General features: G+C 36.8%; 1 protein-coding gene across 4 annotated transcripts in view; it reads left to right on the top strand.

Moving 5' to 3' along the window:
- Window positions 1–19,517, top strand: part of EYA1 (EYA transcriptional coactivator and phosphatase 1) — a 165,223-nt gene that overhangs the window by 99,720 nt on the left and 45,986 nt on the right. For all 4 annotated transcript variants that reach the window (XM_033202795.1, XM_033202798.1, XM_033202796.1 and 1 more), the window contains exon 12: window positions 17,443–17,532. In XM_033202795.1, the coding sequence (XP_033058686.1) occupies window positions 17,443–17,532 (90 nt within the window). The remainder of the gene's footprint in view (window positions 1–17,442; window positions 17,533–19,517) is intronic.

The following is a 19,517-nucleotide window of genomic DNA, read 5'->3' as shown; positions in this document are numbered from 1 at the left end:
GTGCAGACTTTGTTGTTCCAGGTAGCAAAGAGGGAGTGGGAAACAGAGAATTCCAAGTGGCAGAAATCATAAACAAAAAGGGTAAATAGTGATAAAGTATACTTAGGGGATTAGACTTGGAGAAGAAGAGTACCAGAAAATGTGTTGAATTAGTAATGAAAAGACTGCACCTTTATTCAACTTTTGTGGTTTACACTGCTCTCTCACACTTATTATCCAATGAGCTCCTTCTTTTTGCCAATAAGAAAAGTGTAGCTCAGAAAAATTATTTGTCCAAAAGGTATACGCATCAACTGCCAACACCAGTCTTCTAATTGGTCCAGGCTTACAGAGAACACTGAGTGACGGTTTCGTTCTGTGGGCGTGGGAATGCCATGAATTAGGGACATGGTGGAAGGATATGACGGCAATGGAGGGACATGCTGGAAGTGTGCATTTGGAAGACCAATTTAATAGCAAGGAAAATTATTGTGCAGTCCTCTAGTATAAAATAATAAAGGCCCAAAAAGTGGCTGGAACACTCTGTAGAAAGGAGGGAGGTAGGAGAGTGGTTACAAATGAAATCCTGATAGGTCTTTCAACTGGATTTAGCTGTTTAGCCTTTCCCTTGGCACCACATGGGTCCCTTGGTGTTGAAGCCAATTTGGCCGGGTCCATCCCGACTATTCTTCTTCCTCCCTCTTTGTACCACTTCTTGGCAGTTGGCACATGTTTGAGATTCATTGGGTTTTCTCTACAGTCAAAATTAATCTTTGGAATGGTGAAGTTCTTTCTCTTATTCTATACTTGAGTATCATTTTCATGGTGTTGAAAGGGAGTCTCTCAAGTAAGGAGAAAATTAACACAATCAAGTGTCATGTTTCTAATCAGTAAAATTGACCTGATTAGCCCCACCACAAGTTTGAGGGTTTTGGTTTTTTTTTCAACATCATTCAGGTAGTAGTTTAACCATGATTTATTTTTTATGTGTATACCATCTCTCTTGGTAATCCATATTATTTCTTAATTGGCAAGAGAATCACATCCAGCTCCCCAAATCTGATATTTCATATCTAAGCAGCCCAGTGATAGGGCCTTAAACCTTGAAAAAAGTTAGTATTTTATTGATGATATTGTTCCCTTTAAACAGGAGAAAACACAATAATGGAACCTTTGGGTCTCATAAGTTGTATAGATCATTTGGATAACATTTCTGGTTATGTGTTTATATGTTGTTGTTTTTTTATTTTTTAAAAAAACAATGTTTCAGCATAGTTTTTCCTTTCAAGATAGGAGGCTAATTTGCAAAGCTTAACCTTAATCCTTTCCCGGTGAGCAGCCAGCATGGGGTCTTAAAACTAAACCACTCATGTATTCAGAGTGCCCATTCCTGTTTTTCAGCTTATTTTCCCCAAAAAACAAAAGATCTTGGGTAGGGAGAATTTTTAAATGACATTCAGGTCCTGTTTGTGGCTGTAATATTAGCATTCTAAGTAAGGAATTGTTTAAGTTTCCCTGAATGGGTATTTTTCTTTCATTTGATTTATACTGCCCAAAGAGTTGTCCTTGATTTGAGCATACTTAACAAGATTTTCACATGGACCAACAAATCTCATAAACCTGCTCACACTGTTAGCAACACACCTCACTGGGCCCCCACAACTCCCAGTAATTGCTTGCCAGGGAGGCTTAGCTGCCCATGTAGGATTAGTTCAGAGAGAGGTTAGGAACCTTATTTTCTTTTATTCCAGAAATTAAAAATGTAGGTAGCATATCCTGAGGAACTAGTCATGCTTTCTAAAATAGTTGCACTGTCTTCTGGGAGCTCCTAGCTCAAGATTAATTATTTAAATAGCACTTTTTTAAAAGATAATATATTCTTTGTCATTCAAAGTAGAATAGCAATTGCTAGGAGTTTGTGTGGAGTATGATCTCATGGATATAAGTGAGTACATATTCAGAGAGGAGTGATACAAAAGACATACATCATGTATTTAATGTACTTATAAATTGAAAATAATAGACAATAATTAAAAGGCAAAATAATTCCCTTTCCTTTTTATTTTTAGTAAGAACACCATAAGTACTTTGTAGAGACCAAGTCAGAACGCTGAAGCTACTTAAAATTGGAACAATGACTTAGCCATTAAAATAGTTCTTAAATGTTGACTTAAAGCATTTAAATTAGACAATTTATATTATGTGCTTGCTTGCTTTGTTTTACTGTTAAATTTTTGCTTTTCAATTTAGAAAAATAGCTTGGGCCCAAGAAAATAGAGCTAAATGTGCAAGGGTGCATAAATAAAAACTAGAGCTACATTAAAAATTGGAACAATTTTTCTTTTGGTGCTTTACTGGTATATCTAGCAATAAAGAGAATCTGCTTCCTCATTAATATTTGATGCTATTTTTAGTGGTTCTTATAATAAAACTAAAGTGACTTGTTAGACAACATAAGATCTAATGTAATATTTGTCACTTGTGGCATTATTAAATGAACGAAAATCTTGGGAAGTATCTTTTAAACCTAGTTATGTAAAAGGGAGAGATACTTTCCATGGTTAGAAAATGGTTACCTTTAATGTTCCTAGAGAAAGGAGAAGAGATATTTTGTTTTTATACTCAGAAATATATTCTGGATCCATCCTAAAAGCCCCAAAAGAGATAAACAACAGGTTTTCCTTCAACTTTCTGTTTTGAGTCTCAAAAGACCGTGAACTCTGTGAACTGAAAGTAAATAATAACGAGTCAAGAAGATCATTCTGTGAGGGGTTGGTGTTTGCCACTAAAAATAGACTACATTGTCATTTGAAGCCAGGAAGTGAGAAGTGTTCATTTTTCTTGCCTCTTTCCGATCGTTTTAGTTCAATGAATAACTCTATACCTTTCTCCAGCAGGCTGAATTGTGGGACTTTCATGAGTCTTACGTGTTTCTTTCATGCATTTTGCCAGAATACTGTGCTTAAATGGTGCAGGGCCAGTAGAGAGCTCCAGGAATGGGAACTCATTGAATTGGTTAATGACAGTAAGAGAAGTTAGGACAGATACCAGTGTGTCCACAGGTGACTCTTGGTGCTCTTTGGCATCTGTGTAATAATGTGGCATGAACTGTGGTGGGCAGACATCTCTAGGCCGCTGTGCAGGAGAGGGAAACTTGATTGTAGAAAGTCCTCAGTGGTACCAAAAGAATGTGATAAGACTCTGGCTTGGTTGGCCATAGACAAGAGTTCAGGGGCTTTTTTTGATATAGGGAGAAAGCTGCTGAATTTATAGGAAAAATAATGTGTGCTTATACAATACTATCAGTAAAATAGTGCCTGACTGCTTTACATTTTTCTTTAAAAAGCACTATAAACTCCACATTCCAGTCCTTTTCTCAAGCACTCTGAATGGGGTCACTAAGAAACTTTGTGACACAATTGGCTTCAGCTATCCAGTTGGTTAAATTAGATTTTACCTCTTCTGCCTTCCTCAATGTTTGTAAACTGCCTCATGAACATGACTACATCATAAAACATTTAACTTTCTGAAGAGGTCAAAAGAATTGAGGATAAATACATATCCCCTTCAAAACAGTTTTCACAGTGCTTAGGTACAAGATAGTTAAGATCCAATACCATGTACAAACACTAGAATTAGCAGTGCAAATGTGACTGTAATAGTTCTCCACATAAATGGGCAACAAAATAAAATGAGCAGCATAAATTTTAACGTGGTCACTAGAATAAAGCAAAATGGTATGTGAGAATGTACTCCCTGTCCCTCCTTCCTGGCAACCTAGAAAAATTCCTGATGGTTTCTGTAGTGGGTAAGATCCCCTGCTAATACCATGTGATCTCCATGTTAGGACTACCCAAAGTGTAAGACTCCATCAAAAGAATTTGTGAGAAGTATCAGATGGTACTCAGAACCTTAGCCTTCTAGCAGAGATGAGTTTCACTGTGGGTAAATGATCATTAAAAACATCCATGAAGTAATTCAGAAAATTGTACCACCAAATGGCACCCTTCTCAAGTTGCACACACAAAACCTCCAGGGTTATATGGACTCCAGTACCCAGAACACATGCCTGGCTGCACACCCCTCTCCTGCCTGAGACACCATTTGTTTCCTGGCCTGACACTAATGAGTCATTCAGAAAGTCATTCTCTTATGATTTATAGAATACATACACAGTAACGTAGTAGGTGCCTAGACAAAATTTCTGCCTTCAGGGAGCTTATAAATTAATAGAGGAGGCTGTTGGTAGGGGATGAATGAGTCTTCAACAATAGTCTGTCATTAGGGTAAAACTATTCTAAACTAATGCCACTCTAAATCCACTAAGGGTAAAACTGCAGAATCTCTAAAGAAATAACAGTGCTAAGAAGGCAACAAGTCTCTCTGTATTATTCATGACAGCCATTCCCTAGTAGCTACATCATTTAACTAGCAAGAAATAGCCAGTAATAGGATGTCAGATGGTAACACTAGCATTGTGAATCAGAAAAAAAAAAAAAAAAAAAAATCAGGATCCACAGGAGCCATACAACCAAAAAATAAATGCCAGGGGCCTTAAATGAAATGTTTCTAGGGTACTGCTCTTCTTAAATTACACTGGGATTTCTCCTTTGCAGCTGATCAACATTGCAATTCAACACCGCTATTCCTAAATGTATGAGATGATCTTGTGGTTTCAAAAATGGAGGAGTTCCTCCGGGTTCCTAGAAAAGAACATCCCATATGGTAAAAATGAATAGAGTGAATAGAGGCCAAGCATCATCTGACATACATTCTTGTGTGTATTCCAAATACTTACTTATATCTGGGTACAGATTATCCAAGTAGGCCCTCGCACCTTCTTTTCAATAAAAGGTGGTATGCTGAGGAACTTTGGCAGACTTTTGCATTATGGCCTTTAAAATGTTTTTGGCATTTTAAAAGGATGGCTTGCATGTGTTTTAAATTTTCAGGATAAATATTTTTAATCCATAGTTTCACTACCAAAAACAGCCAATCTTGTCTTAGTGAATATTTTTATATATTTTTTTTAACTTTTCATTATAGAAATTTGCAAACATAGAAAAGTAGATAGAATAGTATGTATAACGAAACCCAAGGTAACCACTCCAGCTTTAACAAATATTAAGTCCTAGCCAATCTTGTTTTATCTGTAGCTTTATCATATCCCTCTGTTTCCTGGTTCTTTCCAAGGATGATTTTTCAAAACAAATCCCAGATATCACATTACTGAATTTGTATAGAGTTAAGTATGTATTTAGGAAATCACTAAAAGAATTGTTTAGAATAGAAATAGTAAGTGGTATTCAGCACCTTAGCCATGTAGTGAAATTAAAACTAATTTTGTAATATCATTAAATGTTTAACCAATAGTTATATTTAAAATTATTGTTTATTTTATTTTATTTTATTTTTTTGAGATGGAGTTTAGCTCTTGTTGCCCAGGCTGGAGTGCAATGGTGTGATCTCAGCTCACTGCAACCTCTATCTCCCAGGTTCAGGCAATTCTCCTGCCTCAGCCTCCCAAGTAGCTGGGATTAGAGGGATGCACCACCACGCCCAGCTAATTTTGTATTTTTAGTAGAGATGGAGTTGCACCATGTTGGTCAGGCTGGTCTTGAACTCCTGACCTCAGGTGATCCACCCACCTTGGCCTCCCAAAGTATTGGAATTATAGGCGTGAGCCAGCGTGCCTGGCCAATTTTTATTTTTAATTGTGATATACACATAAAAAACTTTACCTTCTTAACCGTTTTAAGTATACAGTTCAGTAGTTTTAAGTACATTCACATTGTTGTGAAACCAATCTCCAAAAGTTTTTTATCTCTCAAAATTGAAAGTCTAAACCCATTAAACAACTCCCCATTCTCCCCTCCCCCCAATTCCTGGCAACATCTATTCTTCTTTCTGTCTCTGTGTATTGGAGGTACCCTCATATAAGTGGAATCATATAGTACTTTACTTTTTGTGACTGGCTGATTTCACTCAGCACAAGGTCCTCAAGGTTCATCCATGTTATAACAAGTAAGAATTTCCTCCCTTTTTAAGGTTAAATAATATTCCATTGTATGTATATGCCACATTTTATTTATCTATATATCTATCAATGGACATTTCAGTTGCTTCCACCTATGACTGTTTTAAATAATGCTGCTATGAATATGAGTATGCAAAATGTCTTCCCTGCTTTTAGTATTTTTGGGGTATATAACCAGAAGGGGATTGCAGGATCATATAGTAATTATATACTTAATTTTTTGAGAAACTGCTTTACTGTTTATCTTAGCAACTATAGCATTTTATGTTCCCACCAGCTGTGCACAGGGATTCCAATTTCTCCACATCCTCATCAACATTTATTATTTTCTGTTTTTTGTTTTCTGATAGTAGCCATTCTAATGGCTGTGGGATAATAACTCAGAGTGGTTTGGGTTCACATTTCCCTCATGAATAATGATAATGAGCATATTTCATGTGCTTTTTGACCATTTGTATAACTTCTTTAGAGATTATCCTTTTCCCATTTTTTAAATCAGGATTTTTTTTTATTACCGAGTCATAGGAGGTGTTTACATATTCTAGATATTGACCCCTTATTAAATATATGATTTTCAATTATTTTCTCCCATTCTGTAGGCTGCCTTTTCACTGTTGTTTCCTTTGATTATATAAATTTTTCATTTTGATATTTTGAATTTATTTTTTTGGTTATTGCCTTTGCTTTAGGTGTCAATCCAAAAAGTCATTGAGAAATCCAATGTCATGAAGCTTTTCCCATAAAATTTTATATTTTAGGTCTTTCATTTAGGTTTTTGATCTATTTTGAGTTAATTTTTGCATATGGTGTAAGGTAAGGATTTACCTTGAATTTTTGCATGTAGATATCCAGTTTCCCCAGCATTGTTTGTTGAAAAGACTTTCATTTCCTCATTGAATGGTCTTGGCACCCTTATGGAAAATCATCTGATCATACATATGAGGGTTTATTTCTGGTCTCTCTATATTCCATTGGTCTGTACATCTGTATTTTTGCCAGAACCACATTGTTTTGATTACTGTGTCTTTGTAATAAGTTTTGAAATTGGCAAGTGTAACACTTCCAAGTTTGTTATTTTTAAAAATTGTTTTGGATCTTCAAGATCCCTTGAGATTTCATATAAATTTCAAAATGGAATTTTCTGTTTCTGCAAAAAAAAAAAAAAATACTATTGGGGATTTGATAGGGATTGCATTAAATCTGTAAATCACTTTGGATAGTATTGACATCTTAACACTACATCTTTCATCCATGAACATGGGATGTCTTTCCATTTATTTGTATCTTCTTTAATGTTTTTAGCAATAATTTTTTAAAAATTTTCAGTGTACAAGTGTTTTCCCTCCTTAGTTTATTCCTAAGTATTTGATTCCTTTCATTTCTGCTATTGTAAATGGAATCATTTTCTTAATTTCTTTCCTGGCTTAGTCGTTGCTGGTGTATAGAAACACAACTGATTTTTGTGTGTTGTTTTTTCATCCTGCAACTATACTGAATGTATTCATTAGTTCTAACGGACTGTGTGTGTGTGTGTGTGTGTGTGTGTGTGTGTGGGGTTGGTCTTTGGGACTTTCTACATACAAAATTCTGTCATTGTAAACAGATATCATTTTACTTCTTCTTTTACAACTTTGACGCCTTTTATTTGTTATTCTTGCCTAATACTTCTGGCTAGAACTTCTATGTTTTGTTACATAGAAGTGGCAAAAGCAGACTTGTTGTCTTGTTCCTGATCTTAGAGGAAAGACTTTCAGACATTTACCATTGAGTATGATGTTGGTTGTGGGCTTTTCATATATGAGCTTTATTTTATTGGGTAGTTTCCTTTTCTTTCTAGTTTATAAAGTGTTTTTCTCCAGTAGTTTTGTTTATTTACTTTACAGTTTATTATATGTCTCCTAAGTGTCTTTAATCTGTAGATTCTCACTCAATCCCTTTTTTTAAACCTTGTGTATTTCTATTGAAGTAACTAGATTGTCTGTCCTATAGAGTTCCTGGGAGTCTGGGTTTTCTTAACAGCAACCCTATTGTATTATTTAACATGTTTCTTTGTCTTCTGTATTTCCTACAATCTGATAGCTAAATCTAGGAGCTTGCTTAGTTAGATTCAGTTTCCTTTTTTTTTTTTTTTTTTTGGTAAAGACTTTATAGATGAGGTATATCCTTCTTGAGCGTCTAGTTGTTGTTTTTAAAACTTCAGTATTCCAGTTGGAGAAGCTCCTTCAGCAGGCCATTACAGAATGTTTTTACTTGTGCTGTACATTCTTTCATCTTAGCTCTTAGGAGGTTGACTAAGAAGAAGAAAATTCAAGAGTTTGGAAGTTTTATAAACCATAGATCCTTAATTGAGCTGAATCAAATATATGTAGACTTGCTGACAGAAAAAAAAGACTGACAGTTCCTGTTGCAGATAATTAGCTCAGGGCTATTTTTGCTGAGGCGAAGTTTTGAGATGAAACTAAACCACTTGCTGAATTTTGATATTTTTTCAAGTATCTCCTCTTCTTGAATAGCTCTAAAATACTATTGCATATTTTTGATTAAGGCTTATTGGTTACCTTTAGTGGACAATAGGTGTCCTGAGTGACTCATGCTGAGTCACATGGCAGGTACCACATTCCTTTGTTATCTTTTCAATAGTGTGGTGAAGTTCAATCTACCAGCCTAGTTTCAAGTCAGAGAACTAACTGATAAGATCAGTGAACTAACATGATTAGTCTATAGGTATGCTTGGTGGCTAATTTTAAAGGCAGATTCCAGCTATCCTACTTGAGGCTTAAGTCTCGCCTTAAACATTTGCTCTACAGGTAGTTTCTTTGTCTCAGTGTAAGAATAAATATTTATTAGAGATTTATATACATTCTAACATGCTAATTTTGACTGGGATGTAATCAACTATTTAAAGAAATAATGCTGTACTCACATCAGAGAGCCAAGGAATAGGCCACCTTTGTCCTATAATCAGTTTGATGATACAACCAAAGTATCTGTTTGTGGGAGAAGGATCCTTTTTATTTTTTAAATAATCCCCCCAAATTTTAAACTCTTTATCTTCTTCCTGGAGTGGGCACAGTCCAAATCACATGCACTTTACCCTGAGCAGACAGAATACCAGATGCTTGATACAGATACTCCAGAACTGATACTGGAAGACTCTACTTCTCTTTATTATTATGGTAGCTGATATTTTATGTTAATTTGATATTCTTAAAGTGCTTTCACAAATTTATCCTTCGACTCGATCACAGACAAAAACTTTCTAAAATATTATGTGATTCCTGAAATGCTAGAGTATTGGATCATTTTATGATCGCTGAAAAATTTCAGGGACTTTACATTGAAGGCATATTAAATTTGGACTCTACGTCAAGAATTCCTGTTTATAACCATGTATTACTGGCATACATTTGTTGATAAACTTGGTCAGGGTCAAGATGTTGTCAAGACCTATTCCCCCCAGTCATTTGTTAATTGATTGGATTTGAGCTAAGCTTAAGTACCTGTTCACAAATTGTCACCATTTAATGATTAAATAGTATAAGCAGAAAGGTATATGTGACTAACTTAAAGCAATCACATGACATGGCTATGCAAGTAACTGATTTTTTTGAAGAACATTTCTAGGTGTCAGTTGAACCAGTGCATTGCTCAGATCCCATCTGAATGATTCTACTTTCCCCTTAGTTCCTAGACCTTCAGAGTATAGTACACCTTGCCAGAGTTGGGTCATCTTTCCCAGTGATAAGAACCAGCTCTGTACTATGAAGCTTGGTTGACATCTTTTGGAAGAACCAGTGGCAGCCCCTTCTGGGAGTGGTCATGTTGCATCGTCTAGTTTAACTTCCACCCAAATTAGCTTTACTGATGACTGAGCTCTTAAAAATATGGTCACTTCAAAAATAATTGGTATGAGGAATTGTATGAACATTCTATTGAAAGTGCCTTGAGGAGTAAGTACGGTGAAAGTCTAGTTTGAATGTATGATTCCTTTAAGGTAGTGCTGCAGAGATTGAGTATATTAGTCCGTTTTGCGTTGTTGTAAAGGAATACGTTTACTTTTTAGTAGGCACAATACATATAGCACTTCAGAAATTTGAATTTACTGATTCTCACATACACAGATGAAGGCATTGTTGGAAGCAAATGACTTAGCCTTGCAGAAGCAACAATGCCTTCATCTGGTGTGTGTGAGAATCTTGGTAAATTCAAAACTCTGAAGTGCTATATGTATTGTGCCTACTAAAAAGTGCATTTTTAATGATACTTGAAGTTTATCACATGCCCTAGCTCATCGATGAAACAAAGCAGGGCCCCAAGAGGAAATATCCTAGTCCTCTGATGATCTAGTACCCATATGCATTTCTATACCCCTTCCTTTTATTTACTTCAAACCCAATTACAGATTTTCAGCATTTGAATTCAAAGTTGACAGACATTAATCTCTCTAGAGACTGTGTATTTAATGGCATTTCAGTATTTCTGTGCACTGCTTTTGTCCAGAATTTTTTCCTTTTTAACATTTTAATCAAGATCTAGTGAGATAGCTGTGATAAGGGTTAAAAAAAACAGTAAACAATTCAAGGAACAACAGTGGACCAGGGTTGATGCTGGTGATTTGGGTATATGATGAAAATTTTAGTCTCCATGAGCAGTTCTGTGTTGTAGAAAAAAAGAGAAAGAGATCTTGAGGCAATGGAATAATTAAAGACCACTTGACAGAGGATGAAGGCAAAACAATTGTTTTATTCCTGGTTCTACAGACACTCAGCCAATTACATCATAATTTACTTTTTCTACATAATGTTACTTTGAATTAGTAGACATAATTTGCCTTTGATGTACTGAAAACAGCCATGGGTAGCCTAGAATGACAACAAGTTCCTTCACTTTAGTGACTTTAAGTAGACATTTGCAACTTAATATCATATCCAAATAATTTAGGAACAGGGTTAGATTTCATTCCTGTGTGTGGGCATGAAGTTAGATGTTGTGTATTGAGTTTCGTTTGGGTAAAGAACAACTTAAGGTTTCCACTAGAAGAATTTCCTATACATAAGAACTGTAGTAAATGTACAATTTCTTCATTAAACAAGAAAATTGATAAAACAGTTAAGTGTATTTTTTTCCTTTTGAGCCCCTTCACTGTACTATTCAATTTTTACCAGAGAAATAAATTTCAGGGCACATAAGAACGTATTTTACAAAATGGTATAATACATACCACTACTGAGTTTACAAAATAAATGTTATGCTGACCTTATGCTAATATTATCCACTTTGTTAAATAGAAAAGTAAGGCTACCTATGCAGCTGTTCTAAGAATGGTCTCTTTCTTAATCAGGTAAATAGCATTTACTAGTGAACATGTTTAATGTTTAATACTGTATTATGTAGATCGAATGAGATTTTGAGATTCAAGTGCCCTTTTTTTTTCCCTAGGCCAGATAATTAGGAATTTTTTTTTTTTCACTGACAGCACTAACAGCTAATGACAGGTAAAATTTAGTATTTTCTTCTTTTCTTCACTGGAATTATTTGAAATATTCTCTATTTATTGCTTTTCATTCATTTATTCCTCCACCAAATTTTGGGAAACCTTTTATGACATGCATTGTGTTGGGTACCAACGATATAGAGATAAGTATATAGGAATAGGAAAAACCAAGGAATCATAGCCTAAAGCTTAAAATGTTGTTTAAAGGCTGTAAAGAGAAAAATCTAATTGAACAAAACATTCTACACGAAATAGAAACAAAGCCTCCCATTATGTTTTTTCAGAGGATTGATACCCTCTTTTTGATTCTGCAAATAAGAGTTTCATACTAAAACTAAAAAGAAAGAAAATCATAACTCTGAATCTAAAAAACGGAAGGAGGAAGATACAGGGATAAATCTCTGGCCTGCCAAGACAAGAACACATAGAGCTGTGGTACCAGCAACCGCAGAGCCCAGGCAGCAAGAATCAGGGAGGTGGAGCTGCAGAACTGGGAAAGGCGCCCGGCGGGGAGCACTGCCTGCAGGGATGGAGATGTGAGTGTACAGGCTCCATCTGAGACCACGGTTTATGAACCTGTGTGGACAGATCCTTTGCCCCAGTTTAGGCCTCTGCCTAGTTGTGTTTTGAGGAAAGGATTTCATGATCAAGACAACAGTTTGAAAAATCAGAAACAGGCTACCTTGTATATATAAGCAAAAGTTAGACATGTACAGGTCTTTTGCACTCATTAAAGCATTTGGATATTTTTTGAAGGAGGTGGAGGCTGGAATGAGGGTAGCAACAACCTAGAAATAGACCCCAGTGAAGGAGACCATACCAAATATCCACAAAAGACACAAGGCTAAGGGGAAAAAAAAAAAAAAAAAAAAAACGGAAAGCAAAGAACAATGGCAATGACAATAAGAAAGGCTGGAATTCCAGGTCCAAGTAACAGGATGTTGAAATTGATTCAATGTGGAGCTAAAAAGAGGTGACTAGGAAAATGCCAAGGTCTGGGTTGGTATGCCATTCCTCTAAAGAATGAATACAGTAGGTTTCCAGAGGAAGTGTGATGAATCCAACTTGCCACACATTGAGTTTCAGGTGCTTTATGGGACATCTAAGTAGAAATGACCAATAAGTAATTGATACATGAGCCTCCAGTTGAGATCTAAGATCTGATAGAGGGGAGTGGGTGGTGGTTGAAGCCATCAGTGTGCTCGAGTCCACAAGGTGATCTGAATAGAATGAGAGATGGAAGGATAAGAATAAAGTTCTAGGAACCAACGCCATTGATATGGTTTGGCTGTGTCCCCACTCAAATCTCATTTTGAATTATAGCTCCCATAATTCCCATGTGTCATAGGAGGGACCCAGTGGGAGATAATTGAATCATGGGGATGGTTACCTCCATGCTGTTCTCATGACAGTGAGTTCTCACGAGATCTAATGGTGTTGTAAGGGGCTTTTCCCTGCATTTACTCTGCACTTCTCCTTGCTGCCACCATTTAAAGAAGGATGTGTTTGCTTCCCCTTCTGCCATGATTATAGGTTTCCTGAGGCCTCCCCAGCCATGCTGTACTGTGAGTTACTTAAACCTCCTTTCTTTATAAATGACCCAATCTTGGGTATGTCTTTATGAGCAGCATGAATGGACTGATACAGACATTTAACAAGCAGATGATGTATACATAGATTCTAGGAAAATGCCCATAAAAGATTGCTGTCATAGAGGAGAAATGTCAAGAAGAGAGTAAACAGCAGTGGCACATGCCACAGAAGGGCCATGCTTTGAAAAGAATGAGAACATTTGGCAATGAGATTGACTTAAAATGAGATGTTACTTTGAGGTGGAGGCTAAGCTCTAAATAATTTTTTGAAAGTGATATAATAAAAAATGGTGCTTTAGAAGAAGCCCTTTTAGAACTGCAGCTCTGGAATTTGTTATTGCAAGAAAATTATGTATTATAAAAATAGTAAGATTAAACCAAAGACCTGGTAATTTTAACATCTCAGTTTTGGTTTAAGAATGTGTTTTCTTCCTTGTTCTTAATATGCCAAAATAAGCCATCAAGCCACGAGTTATTTATTAACTGTTCAATGTTAGCTTTTTTCACATTTGACTTGTACTTGTATGAGACGTGTTTAGAAATTTTAAGTGTTAACATATTAGCTATTGTAATAGGAAAATAAAATCTAACCTCGACGTGAGAACTCCAGTTGCTAGAATATGTAAGCAATTCCATGAGCAGAATTATCTATCTGTCCTTCTGCTAGTTTCCTCTTGGGTAAAACACTTAGGCTGAGATGGCTTTGCACTCTGCTTGCTGGATCATTACACACAAATCACAACCCTCTAGGAACTCAGTGCGCCTGTTTCTAAAGTCAAAGAGTAGGTGTTTTCTAGAGGTCTGCCTTTCAAACTGTAGATTGGGACAGGGCTGTGAAATGGACAGTGTCACAGTATATCCACACAGTGAACAATATCTTGCTTTGGCAAACATATTTCAGCTGTGTGTGCATGCACATAAGAGAGATTCTTAGATCTCAATGTTAATTTTGTTTTTTACTGTGCATTGTGGTTCAAAGATGTCTGAAAAACACAGCTGTCAGCTAGAACCCCCTTCCTATTCTAAAATTATCTCATTCCACTTAGCTGCCAAACTGTTCTCTTGGTGTAGTAAATGTTTCAAAACAATTCTTGGAGTGGCAGGTATAAAAACTGTTGAGGAATGACAGCTAATAACAAAAGAGAATAACATTAAGAGGTAAATAAGACCAACATCTGTGTTGTATTTTACCACTAGACTGAACAAGCCTTTAAAATTTATTAGTATTCTGACTAGCAAGTCATTACTGTAATTTATGAAGAAAAGTTAAAGTATGCTATATATTAACGAACAATAGAGTAATTCTTTCAATGGTCATATAAATAAGCAACCATATCAAGGAGAAAGAATACTTTTTCAAAAGTAACAATACTATGGCACATAAATTTTAGAATTGGCAATTAAATAAATGTGGTCAGACTCCATCCTTGCCACATAAAAAGATTCATTGACATGGTTATGAGACAAGTCAGGGTATTTTTATTGGCCTGAGCTAGAGGGAATAAACACCTTTGTCAGGTGTTTTGTTTTAGACACATCTGTTTGAGCTTCCCCTACAGGTTAATTCAGCTGTAGGGTCTATTTGAGCATTTGCTTTTCCCAGCATGCCTACTGATACTTAAACTCCTTGTGAGTGAACAATTTCTTATAAATCCAAGAGCAAATGAGTTTTTCTTTACAGTAATTTGTAAACTGTATTTAATTCTTCTAAAACCTATGAAATTTCATAGATTTCAGGTGTATTAAAAAGGGACAATTTAAGAATGCTAAGGAGTATGAATCATCACACACAAAATTTGAGGGAATCGTTTTCCTTTGTGCCTCCCAGCAGAACTCTTGGACACTCAGCCTCTGCGTCTTTATTTCCTCTCCGCCTTCTTATCAACCCTGGGGTGTTTGCTTTTCCCCTTTGCCGATCTAACCCCTGAAGTTTGGCAATACTGTGTCCTCTGTCTCCCTTCCACTTTCAGTCAGCTGGCAGAAAAGGCACAGGCAGGAGAGGAACTGAGGTGAGTGAATTACACCATCCTGCCGTATTTCACGTACTCTGTTCCTCCTCTAGGGCTGCTGGAAGGTAGAACTTGGGCCATGCTGGAGAGGTGGGGGCAGTGCTTAAGGGGGTGGGAGGTACTGTAGGGATATGGGTAGTGCTGGATGGGTGTGAGTAGTGCTAAGGGGGTGAGAAGTGCTAGAGGGATGTGGGCTGTGCCAAGAGGATGGGAGGTGCTGGAGGAATGTGGGAGGTACTGGAGGGATGTAGGAGGTGCTGGAGGGATGCAGGTGGTGCCAAGACAGTGGGAAGTACTGGAGAGATGTGGGAGGTGTTGAAGGAATGTGGGCAGTGCCAAGAGCGTGGGAAGTACTGGAGGGATGTGGCAGGTGCTGGAAGGGTGTGGGTGGTGCCAAGAGGGTGGGAAGTGCTGGAGGGGTGTGGGAGGTGCTGGAGGGGTGTGGGCAGTGCTAGGGGTGGGTGGTGCTGGAGGAATAGCCAGATTGGGTTGGGTTGACCCCCAGGCTACAGCAGATAGGCCCCTGGCTGGTGCCCAGTGAGGCTCCGCTCCCATCCCCCACCCTTTCCAGCCCCTGCTCTCTCCTAAGTGTACAAACATGTACGATTCTGACAAATGAAAGACTAGATGTTTTTTATTAGTCTATGTGAGAATATTGTGTTTGCCATCTTGCTCTTGGATTTATTAGGTGAACAAACTAGGCTCGATGAGAGGATGACACCTAAGTGGGAAAGCAAAGGCAGGAGTCTAGACCTCCTCTCCCATCACTTCTTGCCACTTCCCAAACTTACAGGCATGACAGAAGTTAAAGAGTAGAGGTAACACACAGGCACGTCTCAATGTTGGAAATGAAGTCAGTGTGTTCAGAAAACAAGGTAGATAGTGTACATTGGGCAGTATTGAATCATAAGAGTCTTTTCTTCGGATTGTATGTTCTTGAGTCTAAGACTCAAAGGCACATGACACACATGTCATGACACTGGCACACCTGCCCAGTGGGGCTTGCCTGAAGGCAGTTTCTCTACTTACAATCCCCCTGGTTACATGATGATGCAAGGAGATTCCATACTTATTCCAAAGGTTTGCTGTGACAATAAAATAGTATATCATAAATTATTGTTCTTTGGAAAAATTGAAAATGGCATACAGACGAAAGTTGGTATTATTAATAGAATGCCAATAAACCCTTCAAAATCTCATTTTATAACCTTGTATACTTCCTGGAAATGTTATCTTTCATCACTTAGTATACAGGATCTTCAGCCATGAATCATGTTGCTTCTTGGATTTGATAGACAGTAAATACAGGATAAAAACTGCAAATACCTGCATATCCCTCAAGTTCATCTCAATGCCAGTAGATACCATCAGGATCTGGCTTGTAGGGAGAGGCTGACTAGTCGCTGCTAGTGTCCAACACTTGAAGTTTTAGATAGAAGCCACTGTGTGCTGTGGAATGTAGCACTGCCCTCTGAGTATGGCTCGGGCTGTTTGATGCCCGGACAGTGTCATATGAATCTTAAGATCAGCTCCCTGAGCTGGACAGTGCCTCGTGGGGTCAGAGTGGCCATCACTTCCTGCTTTGAGTATAGCTTAAAATTGACAGGTTGAATAAATACAAATAATGACAGAGTTGTCTGGAGTAAAATTACTATCTATTATCCTTCTGAAATTAACCTATAGTGCAGGGCTGTCCAGTCTTTTGGCTTCCTTGGAAGCCACACTGGAAGAAGAATTGTTTGAGGCAACACATAAAATACACTAACACTAATGATAGCTGATGAGCTGAAAAGAAAAAAAAATCACTTAAAACATAGTGTTTTAAGAAAAGTTTATGAATTTGTGTTGGGCTGCATTCAAAGCCATACTGGGCTGCATGCAGGCTGCAGGTTGGGCAAGCTTGCTATAGTGTATCTATTTTCTGATATTTGTGACAGGGCACTTAGATGCTCTTAATGGATTGTGGCATAACATAAGCAGTGGTTTCTTGATTCACTGAATTTTTTGCTCCTGAAATAGACATATAAAGTTTAATTTCCTTTATTTTATATGTCTAAGTAACCCTAGATTTTATATTTTTCAAAGGTAAATGAGTTTTTTCTTCAGTATTTAAAGCACCAACAACATTTGGGGATCTTTTTGTAAAATAAGTCCCTGAAGTTTGCCCACAGAATAAGTCACGCACACTAAAATAAGCAGCCATTGCCCAAGTCTCTCTCTGTGTCTCTTGCTTTCAGCCTCTCCCCCAGTGCCTGCTTCCTCTTAATGAGACACTCTATTTCATATAACCTGAAGTATACATGTTCTTGACCTGTCATATTCTTCTCTTAGGATCCACCCACTTCAGTTTCCCTTGGACTGCGAATGGAAGAAATGATTTTCAACTTGGCAGACACACATTTATTTTTTAATGACTTAGAAGTAAGTTCAAATTTTTAATACATATTTTTGCATGTCTGAAAATAGGTGATTGGTTTTAAAATAATGATGGGATATTATTTTTTAAATATGTAATTGGAATAGTGAGACAGAGGTTTGTTGGTTATATGGCAATGTGTTTTGCCTTCATGGAATTTCTGTTTTGCTTTACTTTGGCTGTTGATTTTCAGAGTTAGATCCTACATGACCAATAGTAAAGATTAAAATTTGATATCAAGAATCTTAAACTTTGTTGATTATCAGAAGCTACGTATTTCTCAGTTACATAATCACCACTAAGATATGTCCAACAGAATTCATAACACTCGCATATGTTATGTCAAACTCTTATTGTATTAGGTCTGATGCTTTACTTTCTGGCTGATCCAATTGGTAGGAAAATGTTTTAGTCTGGCCCTTGCTGTTTGGGTTGCCAGGATTGCTTGTGTCACACTGCTGTTAATTTTATTGGTCCATTATGATTTCAGGGCAGACTCTTATAAGATGGCTAGCTAAACTTTTATGGGCACTGACAAACACAATGGTCTTGGTGAGCAGCATTCTTAAGAATAGAGAATATTGTTTTTCATATCTCCATTATGAGAAAACATGACCATAACTACATTTCATTCTCTTCTTAATAGATACAGTTGTTTATTTAAATCCCGCTGTTAAGCAAGCTTGTGGTAGGGCTGCCAACAGGCATTAATCATCAAGTAGTTGTTTTGTTAGATTTATAAATGTATGTTATTTCAGACAGGAGAAGAATCTGAAAGATTCAAATAGAACTTTTACTGATCAAAGTTAATTGGCAGCAATTGGCCTTTAAATATTTCCTGATGTTTCCCTTTTCAAAATCAAGCAAAATGCACCTTATTTAATAGATGAGCCAAAATCACTTGAAAAATGCCAGTGTGTGACAGAACTTAAATGCGGTTTGTTCAACATCTGTCCTGTATTTTGATTTCTTTTCATCTGCAATGAAACTACTCAAAGACGAATTGGCAACTTCCAGTGCAATAAAGTTATTAAATATGCTTTATTTTTTCTGTTCCTTAGTGAAAAATTTATTTTACACTTAAGGATAAAATACAAAATATTTTTGCAATTTAAAGTGTTTTCCTCAAGAAGAAATTACATGTAAGACATTACTGTTTTTTTAAGGTAGAAATATTCCCATTGAGTGACAAGTTTAGAATCGCCTTTAGAAATGCATAATTATCATACTTATTTTCAAAAGCTATTTCTGATTGATAATTGTATTTCACTTTAGGAGACAGCAGCACAAAAAATTCCACATTTTACTAGTATGTTAAAAAAATGCCTTTCCTACGTTTCTATTTGTTTCTAAAGATAGAGTAGACTGATATTTTTGTCCTGGGTACAACCTTGTTACGTTTATTGATGTCAATAGGTGTTAATAGCAAACATCAAGAAGAAATTTGCAGTAATTTCCTATTGTTTTAAAACTCTGTACCTTCTTAAAAATGCCAAAACTTGGCTGGGCGCGGTGGCTCATGCCTGTAATCCCAGCGCTTTGGGAGGCTAAGGTGATTGGATCCCCTGAGGTTGGGAGTTCGAGACAACCCTGACCGACATGGGGAAACCCCATCTCTATTAAAAATATAAAATTAGCTGGATGTGGTGGTGCATGCCTGTAATCCCTGCTACTCGGGAGACTGAGACTGGAGAATCATTTGAACCCGGGAGGCAGAGGTTGTGGTGAGCCGAGATCACACCATTGCACTCCAGCCTGGGCAACAAGAGCGAAACTCTGTCTCAAAGGAAAAAAAAAAAAACAGTGCCAAGACTTGGTTATAAAGTGCCAATATTAGGTGGTGAAAAGTGAGATGTTAGGCAGTCATAGCTTGTTATAATATAGACCAAAAAACTTCCAAACTCAATTTCAATGCAGTATAACCAGATTTTTCTTTATTGATATTATTTACACTGATTTGATAGAGACTGAAATACTACTCAAACAAATA

Source organism: Trachypithecus francoisi, unplaced genomic scaffold (assembly GCF_009764315.1).
Source record: "Trachypithecus francoisi isolate TF-2019V2 unplaced genomic scaffold, Tfra_2.0 Lachesis_group7, whole genome shotgun sequence".
Classification (NCBI taxonomy): Eukaryota; Metazoa; Chordata; class Mammalia; order Primates; family Cercopithecidae; genus Trachypithecus; species Trachypithecus francoisi.
This window is presented reverse-complemented; position numbering and strand designations above follow the sequence as displayed.